Source organism: Apodemus sylvaticus, chromosome 14, assembly GCF_947179515.1.
Source record: "Apodemus sylvaticus chromosome 14, mApoSyl1.1, whole genome shotgun sequence".
In the NCBI taxonomy this organism is placed as follows: domain Eukaryota; kingdom Metazoa; phylum Chordata; class Mammalia; order Rodentia; family Muridae; genus Apodemus; species Apodemus sylvaticus.
The window spans coordinates 41929568-41943360 of NC_067485.1; the positions used below are offsets into that span (position 1 = coordinate 41929568).

The 13793-nt window shown below is 48.0% G+C and overlaps 1 protein-coding gene across 1 annotated transcript in view; it reads right to left on the reverse strand.

The window, feature by feature from the left end:
• Nucleotides 1–244: 244 nt before the first annotated feature.
• Nucleotides 245–13793, reverse strand: part of Gpld1 (glycosylphosphatidylinositol specific phospholipase D1) — a 46178-nt gene continuing 32629 nt past the window's right edge. Inside the window, exons 15-25 of the mRNA XM_052156488.1 lie at nucleotides 12327–12437; nucleotides 11518–11592; nucleotides 11272–11428; nucleotides 10152–10293; nucleotides 8465–8573; nucleotides 8280–8373; nucleotides 6874–7053; nucleotides 6199–6359; nucleotides 4186–4212; nucleotides 4050–4100; nucleotides 245–946 (exon numbers count right to left, since the gene is read on the reverse strand). Coding sequence (XP_052012448.1) covers nucleotides 860–946; nucleotides 4050–4100; nucleotides 4186–4212; nucleotides 6199–6359; nucleotides 6874–7053; nucleotides 8280–8373; nucleotides 8465–8573; nucleotides 10152–10293; nucleotides 11272–11428; nucleotides 11518–11592; nucleotides 12327–12437 — 1194 coding nt within the window. The 3' untranslated portion in view covers nucleotides 245–859. The remainder of the gene's footprint in view (nucleotides 947–4049; nucleotides 4101–4185; nucleotides 4213–6198; nucleotides 6360–6873; nucleotides 7054–8279; nucleotides 8374–8464; nucleotides 8574–10151; nucleotides 10294–11271; nucleotides 11429–11517; nucleotides 11593–12326; nucleotides 12438–13793) is intronic.

Sequence of the window (13793 nt, forward strand, 5' to 3'; positions counted from 1 at the left end):
TCACTGTACTCACACTCACACACACTCATACTCTCTCTCACAGTCACACTCACAGCAGCTCCTCTGGCACGTGCACGAGCTGTGCCTTCCTTCCTTAGTGACTGTAGAGAATGTGAAGAAAATGTGAGCACAGAGATCAGCAGTGAGGAGGGACCAGTGTGGCCCCTTCCCCACACCCCTCTCCCTCCCCGTGTTTTCACCAGACACTGTTCGTCGATATGACAGAATACCCAAAATAAGCAGCTTAAAAAGAGGAAATGTTTATTTGGGCTCACAGTTTCCAGCCATGTCAGCTCCAGGGTGCTTGGCCCTGTCGCTTTGGGTCAGGGAAAGAAGCAGTGTCGTGGCCGAGGAGAGCCGCACATCTCATGGCGGTGTCCGCAGAGGCAAGGAAGGACACAGCCCGATACAGCCCAGTAGCATGACTCTTCTTCAACAAAGTCCTGCTACAGAGTTCCTGCCTCCTTTAAGCTGAGGAGCAAGCCTTCAACATAGGAGATTTGGGGTACATTTAAGATCCAAATAGGACCAGCCACCACTAACAAGGATTTTTATAGGAACAATTCTATGATGTGTTAAGAGCTAATTATACCCTTTCTAGGCAAGAGAGACAGGTACCCCACAGAAAAGGAGGTGGGTTGGTAAAGTCCCAAGCACAGGCAACAAGCTCAGAGGAGTCAAAAGAGCTTCAGAAGGGACTTGATCTCAAAGCCTGCTGCTTCAGTGTCCACACACAGCTGGCCATATTTCTAGGAAGCCTGTCAGGTTCACCATAGCGCCACCGGAGGACTGCTTCGTCCATCCTGGAGATGATTTGGCTCAAGACTTGGCTCAAGGGCTGAAGAGGAGAGCAGCATCTTCAGTCTGCGCTGAGGCTGTAGACGTGAAGGGCGCCAGAGAGCCGGGCCCCCCAGGAGCTCCTTCCAGCAGCAACAACCACTTGGTTCTGCAGAGGACACAATACAGACAGCGCTAGTGACATTCCCGCCTTGAGGCAGACGTCATCCCGTGCTCTGAAGTGCACAGAAAAGCAGTGCTGGCCACACCCCACAGCCACAACTGTGCCCCCCTCCCTTTATTCAGATGCTACTTTCTCAGATCTGCTAAGTTCCAAAAGCACTGTTGTGCAAGTTGACCCCAGAACCTCACTGCAGTGCCTGTGGCCACATCTAGAGTGTGGAGGGCTTGCACGGGCTACCTTCACACACCATCCCTGCTGCCTAAGATGTTTTCAAGCTCACTTTCAGAATTCTCTCCAAAATCTGCTGCAAGTTGTGAAACATTTTAGTAATGGCAACAGTTAAATTTGATATTTGGAAATTGCCAAAAGTTAATTTGGATCTTCGTTGGTAATTGAAGTGTAGCTGATCATGGTGGCTGATAGCACTTTAGACAACAGGCTAAATGTGGCATTTATCTTGTTGGTTGCATTTAACAGTAACAATTCCAAAATGATGACAATGGCAGCAATGTATTGTGCCCTTACCAGGTGTCAAGTGGGGCCCTGCTGGCACCTCCTAATAGTACTCCAGGGTTTGTACTCCAGGGTCAGTCAACACAAGAGAAAAATAATCTTTTCAATTGACAAAATGGCGATTTCTTCTTCTCTTCCCTTATTTATGCAATTACTAATTTACTAAATGTGCTTTTACTTTGGCTGTATTCTAAATCTCCTTCCTGTTTCCTGGTCAAACCATGCTCCTCCCCTAAAGTTAACCATCATGGTCTAACCATCTCAGGAGCCCTCTAGGAATATAAGTCCTGAACAGACAGTCACTGTCTGTGTCCCTGGTCATTGTAAATTGATACCAAAGGTCTTCGCTGCATTTTATCCTTTCATCAAGCTGTAAGCTTGAGAACTGTCACTGTCCTGTCTTCTCCACTGTCCAGTGAGCAAGTTAATGTCCTGCTGAGGATCACCAGCCGACATGGCAGGCTTAGGAAGCACAGAGACCCAGGCAGTGTTCCTTACACAAGTCTCCAGGCTGTGGTTCCACAAGGCTCGTGTGTCCCAGGAAGGAAGCCTGTCTTGAGAGTCCTACCTCAAGTCTCAGAAAGGCCACCGAGCTGTAATACCCTGTCTCAGTTGTAGGCTGGGAAAGTGTTACTACTGACACGAGTGAACTGCACTTAGGAAGGCTAACTAGTGGAGTTGCACAGACTGTAAAATCCTTTCAGATGACCTTGATCACCGCTACCCTTGTTGGTGTTCTTGACAATGACGAATTTCTTTGAAATGCATAAAATTGTAAGTAAAAGCCAAGCTTATCCTTCCATAAGCCTAAAACTACTGCTTCTAGTAGCTACCCCTGAACTTCCATCAGGGTTGTCTGTCAGTGAGGATGTTGACCACCAGAGGCAGCTCCACTGTGTGTCTGCCGAGCACCTCACAAGCCTTTGATTGCCATCTCCACCAGCATAGGCCTTCCCACACCTAGGACTCCTGCTCACACTGCCTCTCAGCTGTTGGTCCCATGCCAGTCCCACAGACCTATGCGTGTCTTCACGAGCAGTCAGCATCCTGCCTTTGTTAATAGCTAAGCACAGCCCTGCAATACCAGTCCTGAGAGGAATAGATGTTTGTGTGGGTCAGTGTGGTTTCTTTTCTTTTGATGGGGGTCTCATTCTAACTCAAGCTAACTTGGAACTCTTGAGTCCCAGGCTGGCCTCAGACTCTACCTCAGATTCCCAAGTAGTATATATTTGTCTTCTTTGGGCCCTTTAGTAGTATATATTCAGGTAAGTTTCTCACATCTATATTTATTGAAATGCAATATTAAATATATGAATCTTTAGGAGTCCCACTGCTGTGTTTCATGCCTACAAGTATATTTCCATAATTATGGAAAAATACAGGTGCAAGAATGTTCACTATCTGTAGCATTACTAATGCAGCACTATCTGCAACAGTAAAAAATGGAGATAGTATAAATATCAGAGTGTAATTTAACTGAATTATGAAATGTTAAAAAATATTGTTTACCTATTGGAAGTACTTATTAGAGAAGAAATAAAAGTGCATCAGAGTGCAGCCATGGCGTGTGTGTCTGTCTAGAGCAGCAGTTCTCAACCTGTGAGTTGGGACCTCTTTGGGGATCTAATGACCCTTTCACAGGGATTGCCTAAGACCATCAGAAAAATACAGATGTTTACATTACAATTCATAACAGTAGCAAAATTACAGCTACAAAGTAGTAACAACCATAATGTTCTGGTTGAGGGTCACCACAACATGAGGAACTGTATTAAAGGATCACAGCACTTGGAAGATTGAGGACCACTGGTCTAGACTCAATAAAAGACTGACCAGGCACCCAGGATGTCACCCATCAGGTTGCTGCCCAGCCTGAGTTCAGTCTCTGGGGGGAACTGTAGGAAGAGAAATCCAAAGTTCTCCCCTGGCCCTCTGAGCACCACAAGTGTACTGTGGCACATGAACATACATGTGACACACACATTTTTTAAAAACTCAGCAGTCAGGCTGGGCAGTGGTGGTGCACACCTTTAATCCCAGCACTTGGGAGGCAGAGGCAGGTGGATTTTGAGGCCAACCTGGTCTACAGAGTGAGTTCCAGGATAGCAGGGCTACACAGAGAAACCCTGTTTAAAAAAAAAAAATGGCAATCTGGACATTGTCATTGCAGTGATCTGCAAGTGTCATTGTAGGGCCAGGTAATATCTGAGGCTATGTGAGAACCCAGTCTCAGAAGCTGTGGCAGTGTGTACAGCCATAGACAGCAGGAATGAGAGCGCGTCCTCTGCACCACATACAAACCCCCTTGAGTCATGGACCCTGACATCTACAAGTCACAAGACCTTCATGTCAGCAAATAGTCTTTCAACTATTTAAAATAAGATGGCCATTTTTTTAAAAGTCAAATATAGTTGGTCCACAGGCTATCCCCTGCTAAGCCTGCTGTAGAGCAGCAGAAGGGGAATGGGGGGCGGAGTCTCACACTTAAAAAGTAGTGGGTTAAGTTCCTGTTTCCCTTCTTTTCTAAAGTAAAGGATTCTCAGACCTGGAGTCCAAGCACAGGCTCCGTACTCACCGTTCCCTTAGAGCGCACAGACACGAGCGAGCTCCCAAACCTTGAACCTGCCTGTAAAACACACACCACGTTTTGTTCAGCAGTTGACAGAAGTACAAGGGGCTGGGGTGGGGGTGTCAGACCTTCCCATACTTACCTCTGGAGAAGTCAGAACATACTGTGCCTGGAAAAAGAGCAGCAGGGAGAATGTTATCAAGGTTACATAATTAGTCCTCATGCAGAGCTGAGCTAACCTGACAGCTTCGTGCTCATATTTCAAGGTTTCCAGATTCTTCCACGTATGCCATTTAACCTAGAAATTCCATTTATAGAAGCCTAGATCCTAAAACCTCATCTGTTATAAGATCATTTACATGAGAATGTTTTCCCTGTGGTTTATAATAGAATCAGCCACAATGAGTAATGATCACTTCTGCAAAGTCAGTTAAATGGCTTTATTCCAAGATAAAAGAGTTAACAGATAAACCCCCTCCCCACAGACTCACTATATAGCCAAGGCTGTCCTTGAGTTCCTAATCCTCCTGCTTCTACCTTTGGGGTAGAGTTACAGCCATTACCACCATATCTACATCCCTCAGGAACAATGTGTACTTTTCCATAAAATCTAGGATCTAGGCCTCTGTCTTTTTTGTTTTTCCTCTTTACATCTTCTACTTATGTTTCTTGGGTTGTGTGTACATGCATGTGTGCCAAGGTGTGCATGTGGAGGTCAGAGGGCAACCTGAGAGGAGGTTCTCTCCTACCATGTGGGTCCTAGGCCCTCCAGCTGGGCAGCTAGCTCCGTGAGGCACTGGCTGCCTCTCTAGCCCAACAGTGTTCTCAATATGAGGTAAAACTCCTTATCCAGAATGCCTACGTCCAGAGGTTGTAAAGTATCTACAGATACACCGTGGGATGTCCAGAGGACAGGCCTGAGTAAACAGGAGATCAATATGTCAGGCCCACAGCCTGACAGTTCTGTACAGTATGCTAATGACTTTGTACAGGAGACCAGTCCCCTACTGTAGAAGTTCTAGCAGTATCATGTCAGCTCTTGAGAAGTCTTTGCTTTTGTAGCATTTCAGATTTTATTCTGGGGATGCTCCGCTTATATGCTGTTTGATTAAACCCTAGCACTTGGGAGGTAGAAGTGGGAAGTTTGAGGCTAGCTTAGAATATAACTTTAAAAAAAAAAAATCAAGTTAATTTTGTGAACAAAACACCCATGTTGAGATCCTATTGGTTAACAAGTGTTAGAAACAGGTCTTAGTGCAGGCCCTTGGCTGCTGTCGGCAGTGTGTCTGGAACAGAAGCCCTCTGTCTGTCCGTCAGGCTCTTTGTCTGTCACTGGCATCCAAGTAGCTTCGTAGCTTTGGTGTGACTCAGCTACACACAGGGCTTGATTGTGTGCCCTCCAGGCAGGCCATGGTACTGCCAGCCCAGGATCCCCGCTCCAGTGAGGCAGGCACAGGGAGACTGCTACAAGTCCAGGCCAGACAGGACCAAGTCCAGGCAGGACGTAGCAAGACCCTGCCTCCTCCCTCAACCCCCACAATGCTAACATTTCAAACCGTAGAAAAGACTAGAAGAATATGCACTCTGGATAATGGGAAAGCTCTGTAGAATTCCAAGTAGGTTAATTTTAATGTTCCTCTTTGTGTTTCTGTATTTTCCACATTTTTCACACTAAACTTTCATTTTGCTATTTACAAAATCATTTTTGTTTGTTTTTGAGACAAGGTCCCACTTTGTAGCCCTGGCAGAGAACTTACTATGTAGACCAGGCTGGCCTCAAACTCACAGAGACCCAAATGTCTCTGTGTCCTGGGTGCTCGGGTCAAAGGCATATTGCCACTTATGCCTTAACTTTCAAATTTAAAAAAGATAATAACAATAAATAGTAATAACAAATAATAATAGCCAAGCTAAATGTTTGGAGACATAGGGAAACCCATCAGAGGAGTAAAGAAGCCATACACAAAATCAAAAGGCTGCAGTTTTTAGCCCCCTTTAGCCCCTGCCCTGGGCACCTACTCAGGCCATGGCCAGCCGTGACAAGGACCAAGACCAGCTGGGTTCGGGCTCGAGAGGCACGCAGCACGGCTGCAGGCACAGCCCTGACAGATGGCCGGGCACTTACCCCAGCAGGGACACCACAGGCCTCCCTTACCTTCTCCTCTGGACACGGAGTCACCCAGGACTTGCATTTGCCTGTCATGTCACCTAAGGTGGTGTACATGCCATTATAAATGTACACTCGCCCATCTTCTCCCCCAAGCAGTCCAGAAGTGACATCCGTTATCCTCAGGGGGGCAGCCATGATGATTTCATCTGTTAACAAAAAGTGGAAGGAAGTATTAGACTCCTGTCAGCCTTCCCCCCACCCCCATCCACCTGTGGATCCTGAGCCCAGCCCCCGCAGGTAACCAGCATGCCTTCAGTCTGCCATGGCTGCCTCCAAAGTCAAAGGCCTTTGTTTCCCACTTTGTCATCCATCATAAGGGACCTGGTGACCCTCCCACTAAGTCTTTCGGAAATGCAGTCCGTGTGCATCTAAGTTCAGATCATAGAAGCCCTTGAAGCCAGGCGTGGCACACACATGCAGTGCCACCACTTGGGAGATGAAGGCAGGAGGATCAATAATTGAAAATCAGTCTTGGCTGCACGAGGAGTCAGAAGCAAACCTGAACCAAGTGAGGTGTGTCTTTAAAAAAAGAAAAATGTCTCTTGGACCCCTGGACTATCTATCAATGAGGAGGCAGCAGCTAGTCCATCTAGCTGGGCCACAGGCCCACTGGGTATGAAGGGAGTTAGCTTTAGCTGAAGCCGCTCTTCCCAACCTTACCTAAGCCATCATCGTCCAGGTCAGTCAGGTGTAGAACACTACCAAACCGAGAAAAGCGTCGGTCTCCACTGAAGGTGCTGAGCAGAGCAGGCTGCGCCTTCTCAGGGGCTAGCTCGTACATCCGGGTGGCTCCCCCCTGGTGCAGGGTCATGGTGAGGAATGCCATCTTAGACACGTCATCTGAAACAAGCCACAGGGCCTCCTAAGAGTGACGACGGGTCCCGCCGGGGCCCCCTGTGCCCTGGGCATGCGCACTTGGTGTGCAGCCTGTTCTCACTGTCCCTGCCGTGACCACGCAGCCAAACCTTTGCCAGGCACAGGCTCGCTATTCAGGACTCTTCCCCGCTTACAGGAAGCAGTCATTGTGGGAGATCGTTTGGCCCTCTGCAGGGAGGGTGTCAGGGAACACTGGCTCCTCTAGTGTGGAATTCTCCCTGAAGTACCCATCATATCACAAAATTAGTCTGTGATTCTCCAGGTCTGGGGTCTGTGCCCAAGGCTCTGCCCCTCCTCCAGAAAAGTGTCAAAGCGTTTCCCTCGGGACTTTCCCTTCAAGGACAGCAGCGGGTACAAGTGAGAAAAGCGCTATATATGTAAGAACAAGTGTATTTTTGAAGAATATTTGACATAGAGCATGCTGACGATAAGATATAAATACATTTTCTAGTTAAGAAAGAAAAGTACATGAGGACGTTACTTCTATCCCACCTTCCCAACCCCCACACGCGTCAAGTGGCCAGCATTATTAAAGGACTTGACTACCCTAAAACTAACATTTTAAAAAATAATAAAAATAATTTAATTTTTTAAAAAAATATGAGTTATACTTTTTAAATGTTTATTCTGTATATGTGTCTTATGTGCATGAGCAAGTGCCCACAGGAGCCAGCAGGTGGCGCTGGACCCCTGGAGTTAGAGTTACAGGCAATTGTGAGGCACGTGACATGGGTACTAGAACTGAGTCATCTGTCCTGTAATTTTGGGGTTTGTTTGTTGAGACAATCTCATGAAGCCCAGGCCACTCTCAAACTCACTACGTAGCAGAGACTTGAACCCCTCTGCTCCTCCTGCCTCTGCTTGGCCTGCAGGAGTGAGAACCAGCAGAGTCAATTCCAAATTTCTAGTGAGCCTGGGCTAAATAGTGTCTCCATAACAAAAACAGAAATAAAACAAAACAGCTTTCTCTAGCTCTGGGGACAGTAGCGTGGGAGCTTTAAACTCAGTTTCATGCATCGGTATCAATACTATAGCCATTTTTTAAATGACATACAAATTCAGAGAGGTTAAATACATAACCTGTTCTTCATGACTTTTAAACAGGAAGCACTTAAGTCTACTTGTGCCTGCCCATGACTTTCTGTCAAGACAATACGGTCCGAGAGACGCCTGGGATGTGGGTGACCTACCATGAGTAGGGGCTCCAACCAGCAGGACTTGAGTTAGGGTCCCATTCACCCTCACATAACCACTGGACAGGGAGGTTCCCAGCTTTCCCATGGCCTGCAAAGAACAATCAGTTGTTACCAATCAATCGATCAGATCAACCCAGCTCACTAGCGCGCACTCCCGGAAGGAAGGGAGGCTGCCATACCTTATCTCCCGAGATGGTGATTGCGCTCTGGCGGTCTGGGAGAAAGTAGCCGTACACCCGTCCCAGGCTCTTTTTCTCTTGGTTCTTTTTGTGGCTTGAGCGTGCCGTCCTGGGGAGAACACGCAATGGTTAGTGGCTGATGCAGGAGGGGTTCAGTGTCCAGGAAAGGAGCCTCACCCCACTATATAGACCCTTGGGCTCTGTCCTGGGATGCTGGGCTGCAGGCACTGGCTGCTATGAGGTTTATCTCACTAACATGGAGGCTCCCGGGTCTCACATCAACCCTCGCCTCCTCTCTGAAGCAAAAGCAGAGACGCCACTACCACTGGTTGGTTCACACAGCACACCCCACTGCTGCTGTCCTAAGGGAAATCCTGACTGCCAGGACTTCAGAATCAGACTGTGCGGGAGGCCATGCCTTTAAAAGGATCACTGAGTGCAAAGGAACATTGGGGAGAACCATCATCAAATAGGGCTTAGTAATTACGTGAACAGATGAGTACACTGACAAACCAGAGGGGCGTGATATTCTCAGGGTGGCGGTCGGGAAACCACTCCAGTCAGTCTCTGTGTGGCCAAAGCATTGGTTTGCTTTTGATTGTTGTACTGCTGCAGACCCAGAGCCAAGCGGCCTCCAGCAATCTTTAATAGCCTCCATTCACTGCCCATCTCTGTATCTAACCTAGCATCTCTGTGACTGGAAGTTGAAGCCCTTTGAAAGCCACGGGCAGCTGTCTCCCACCACCTCAGGGAGCCTCGGAAGCTAGCAGAGTCCTGGGGCTTCTCTCACCTGCCTGCTGTTTCCACCAACTTATTCGGGGAAAATGCTTTGGTTTCTTTCTTTTGTTGTATAAGTAACGTAACTTCATGAAAGCATTTCTGCATTTGAATATGGTATTAGAACAACTTCAATTTGTGTCCCTGTGCCCCCATCAGTCACATGCAGCTCAAGAATAAACTGTTTCTGGGGCTGGAGAGATGACTGAGCTGTTAAGAGCACTGGCTGCTCTTCCATAGGACTGGGGTTCAATTCCTAGCACCTACATGGTGCCTCACAACTGGCTGTAACTCCACTTCCAGGGGACCCTCTTTTGGCCCCTAAAGGCCCTGTATACGGAGATTTTTAAAAAAGAATAAGCTAATTTTTGGGGGTTTTTTTGTTTGTTTGTTTGTTTGTTTTTTTGGAGACAGGGTTTCTCTGTGTAGCCCTGACTGTCCTGGAACTTACTCTGTAGATCAGGCTGGCCTCAAACTCAGAAATCCACCTGCCTCTGCCTCCCAGAGTGCTGAGATTACAGGCGTGCGCCACCACCGCCCCGGCAAGCTTATTTTTTATTCCCTTTGAAGAGTACTGTGTCTTGCAGGGATGACTCTAACAAAGATGACCATATATAAGCCAAACAGAGGCAGAACCTTGCCCACACTTTGATCTGAGACTTCCAGCTTTCAGAACAGTAAAATGAAATATTTCTGTGTTTAAACTCCTTGGCTGAGGAATTCCTTGTGGTGGTTCTTGCAAGCCAATGCAGCTTCTCGGATGAAAGCCTACGGCCTCCCTCCAGAGCCATTTCCTCTAAGGACAATAACCTTTCACCCCCTTCTTCATGCCTCACACGTAATGAGGTCCCCAAGAGCTGGTTCCTGCCCCCGTGTGCAGCATGTCCTCAGATACCCATGACCTGCTGACCTGCTGATGTTCTTCCAGGTCGGGCTCCCGATCAGCAGCAGGCTTCTGTTTGCCACTGTGACCCCGTGAAGGGAGAATCCGAACCACGAGAAGTCCTCCTCCCCGTTCACCTTCCAGTCAGCTTCCTCCAAAGTTAGTGATTCTAAAGAACACCAGTCTCCATCAGCCAACAAATCAGTCAGCAACCAATGAAACCCAGTCCCCATAAATGAACATGAAAGAAACAAGAAAGACGTGTTATAGGCGCGGTGACACACATCTGTAATCACAATTTAGGATGTGGAGGCAGAAGGATCGAGAGTTCAAGGTCACCCTTGGCTATACGCAGTTTGAGGCTAGCCTGGTAGGATGAGACCCTGCCTTAAAAACAGCCCTCTGCATGGCCGGACAGGTGGTACCTATTCCCCTTCTGAGGGAGGACCTGGGATAGAAGGGCTGGCCCTGTTGATGAGCATGAGAACCAGGTCCCTTCTGAGATTTCGCAGACCTCGTTTGTTATACCTGGATCCCAGGACCCCAGGACCCCAGCATTACTAGTAGATGTCACACTTCAGACAAGAAGTGTGTTTCAGGAGCTCATTTCCAAAGGGTAAGGATACTACTTAGAAAAGCCTTCTCGGGGCACTTGGGGCAACTGGATGGCTCTGGTCTCAGCCTTCACAGCGTCTCAGTTCCACTCTTTGAAGCTGTGAGAATAACCTCTTGTCCCTTTGCATGTGGATCAAGAAACCAGGTGACCTGTTGTATTATTATTTATTAAACATTTATTTATGGGTTGTGTATGTGTGTGCTTGCGTGCGTGCGTGCGTGTGTGGGGTGTGTGTGTGTGTGTGTGTGTGTGTACCCACATGCTATAGACATGTGGAGGTAAAAGAACAACATTTTAGGAGTCACTTCTCTCCACCATATGGGTTCTGGAGACTGAGCTCAGGTTGTCAGCCTTAGCAGGAAGCCGCTTACTCACTGAGCCCTCCCACTGTCCTCATGGGCATTTCTTTCCCCATCTTTTGCCAAGACCTCTGTCAGCATGAGACATTATAGCACACAGGCCCATATGCAAGAGATGTCAGGGCAACCACAGTCAAGCCGTGTTTCCTGCCCCTCCCCCAACCAGCGCTACCTTTGTCATTCCGTCTGGGGTGTGAATAAAAGGCGGCCACAATCCCTCTCTGCTTCCCTCCACCGGGTGCGAAAGGTGAGCTGACCACCAGATCATGCTGGCCGTCTCCATCTGCATCTGTTGCCAAGAGGGTCCAGCCCAAGTTACAGTAGGTGTCCTTAGGAGGAAGATAGAAATGCACAATCCTAGCCCCAGAGGCCACGGGGCAGCAGCTGAGCAAGGCCCAGGCACAAGGCCGAAGCGTACCTTGCAGGAGATGGTGATGTTAGGGGAAGAAGACAGCCTCCCTTGCTGGGAACCATAGTAGACATACACAGAGCCCTAGACAAACAGCAACAAGTCACGATGCTTTCCATGTACCGAGACCCTAAACCCTACAGCAAAACAGAGAGGGCTCACTAGCCCCAGAAACAGAGTCTAGAGCCTGACCTTCATCACTGCTGTTTGTTTAATACAAGGTTTTGCTATGTATTTATTCCATACTGGCCTAGAACTCACTATGTAGGCCAGGCTGGGCTTGAACTCATGGCAATCCTTCTGCTTTAGCTTCCTGGCAGGAATAGCTGGCCTGGATCACCATGCTTACCTATGTATCTTTTAAAATAAAAAGATTTATTTATTTATTATATATAAGTATACTGTAGCTGTCTTTATACACTTTTTCTTCTCTCTGTGGTCCCACTTGCTCCAGCCCAAAGATTGATTGATTGATTGATTATATGTAAGTACGCTGTAGCTGTCTTTAGACACACCAGAAGAGGAAGTCAGATCTCATTATGAATGGTTGTGAGCTACCATGTGGTTGCTGGGATTTGAACTCAGGACCTTCAGAAGAGCAGTCAGTGCCCTTCCATGAGATTTAAAAGAACCCCCAAAGCAGGGGAAGAAAAGCCATTTTTATCCCTGTCTCCCAGTCTATAGCCAGCTGTGTGTGGCAAAGGACCTGAGCCAGCTCCTCCCCAGAACAAGCTCTCTCAGTTCCTGTTACCTTCTTGCCGGGTACACTGCTCCAGACCCCAGGCCCCTCTCCACCTCTGCCTTCCCCCCAGCCTTACATTGTAGGTGAGCTGCCCTGAGCCCACGGAAGGAGCGCCCACAGCCAGGTCGGGCAGCCCATCCTTGTTGAAGTCCAGCACGGCCACAGCTGAGCCAAAGCGACCTGAAGGCTGAGGAAACAAGAGTTACTTCTCTGGCTAAGCATGGCCTTCAGACTCCAAGCATAGAGGGCCTGGGCCCCACCTACTGCCCACAGGCCAAGGCCCAAAGCCCGGTCATGTATGGCATAACTCCAGTAGCTCTGAGGGAGGCGGACTTTGAGTGAGCCTATCTTAAGAAGCTGAAGTATAAGAAAGCAGTCAGTTCTTGGGAGCTCTAGATTTGCAGATGGTCTTGTGTACTTCAACCCATACTACAGTATCCTGTGTGTGTGTGTGTGTGTGTGTGTGTGTGTGGTGTTTGGGGTTGAACTGAATATCTCACACATCCTAGGCGAGTAAGTATTCAACCATTAAACTATAACCCCAGACCTTTGTGTGTGTGTACACGTGTGTGTATACGTGTGTACGTGTGTGTGTGTGTGTGTGTGTGTGTGTGTGTGTGTGTGTGTGTGTATTTCATTTTAAGACAGGATCTTACTAAATTGCCCCAGTTGGCCTTGAACTAGCTTTATAACTTGGGCAGGCCTTGAACTTGTGACCCTCCCTTCTAGGTTATCATGCCTATACCACCAGGCATGAAAGTATCTAAGTAACAGTCACAAAGCACCAGCACCAGCAACTGACCTCTGTTGAACACTCATGCTATGGAAACAGAGCCACACTGCCTGGCGTGGTGGCTAACAGCCTAAGATGGCCACTATATTTCCATTTCCACAATACAAAGCCAGGCTCCCAGCTGCAATGGCCCCATTTCACACAAGCAAACCTCCCTTTTCAGTGATTCTCAACATTACAGACAGAGCACAGCTGTGGCACCTGCCCATGGTGGCAGGATTGACGCGGATGAGCTTGGATTGACCGAGCTTGCCGCGGATTAAGTTAGGTGCTGTGGTTATTAACCTCACACCCCATTCGTAAGAGGAAAAACTGGTTCTATTTTAACACAGTTTGTTCCTGACATAGATTTTTCTCTATGTATATTTTTCCTCCTCCTGTCTATAATCAGCCTAAACCTAACTCACAACTTTTCTGTGCTCTCCACAGCATATACCACAGGGAACCATCTGGCAAAGGTAATATTGCCGCATCACATATGGCCCAGTGCCCCATATATTGTCTATTGACTAATTCCTGTGGTGTGTGCAATAGTCTCTGTGGCACCTGGTCTTTTGATGATGACCCAGGAACGTGACAAAGAACATGACAGAGAACTACTGCAGGACTGGATGCTAGGGCTGGGCGGGGACCAGTGATGAACTAAGCCTTGCCCAGCAGACGGGCTGTGTCATCTCCAGCAGCTGTGCTGAGGCCCTCCTGAGATCCAGCCTCTTGTCACAGCAAAGTGCTGTGTAGCTCTGAATCAGC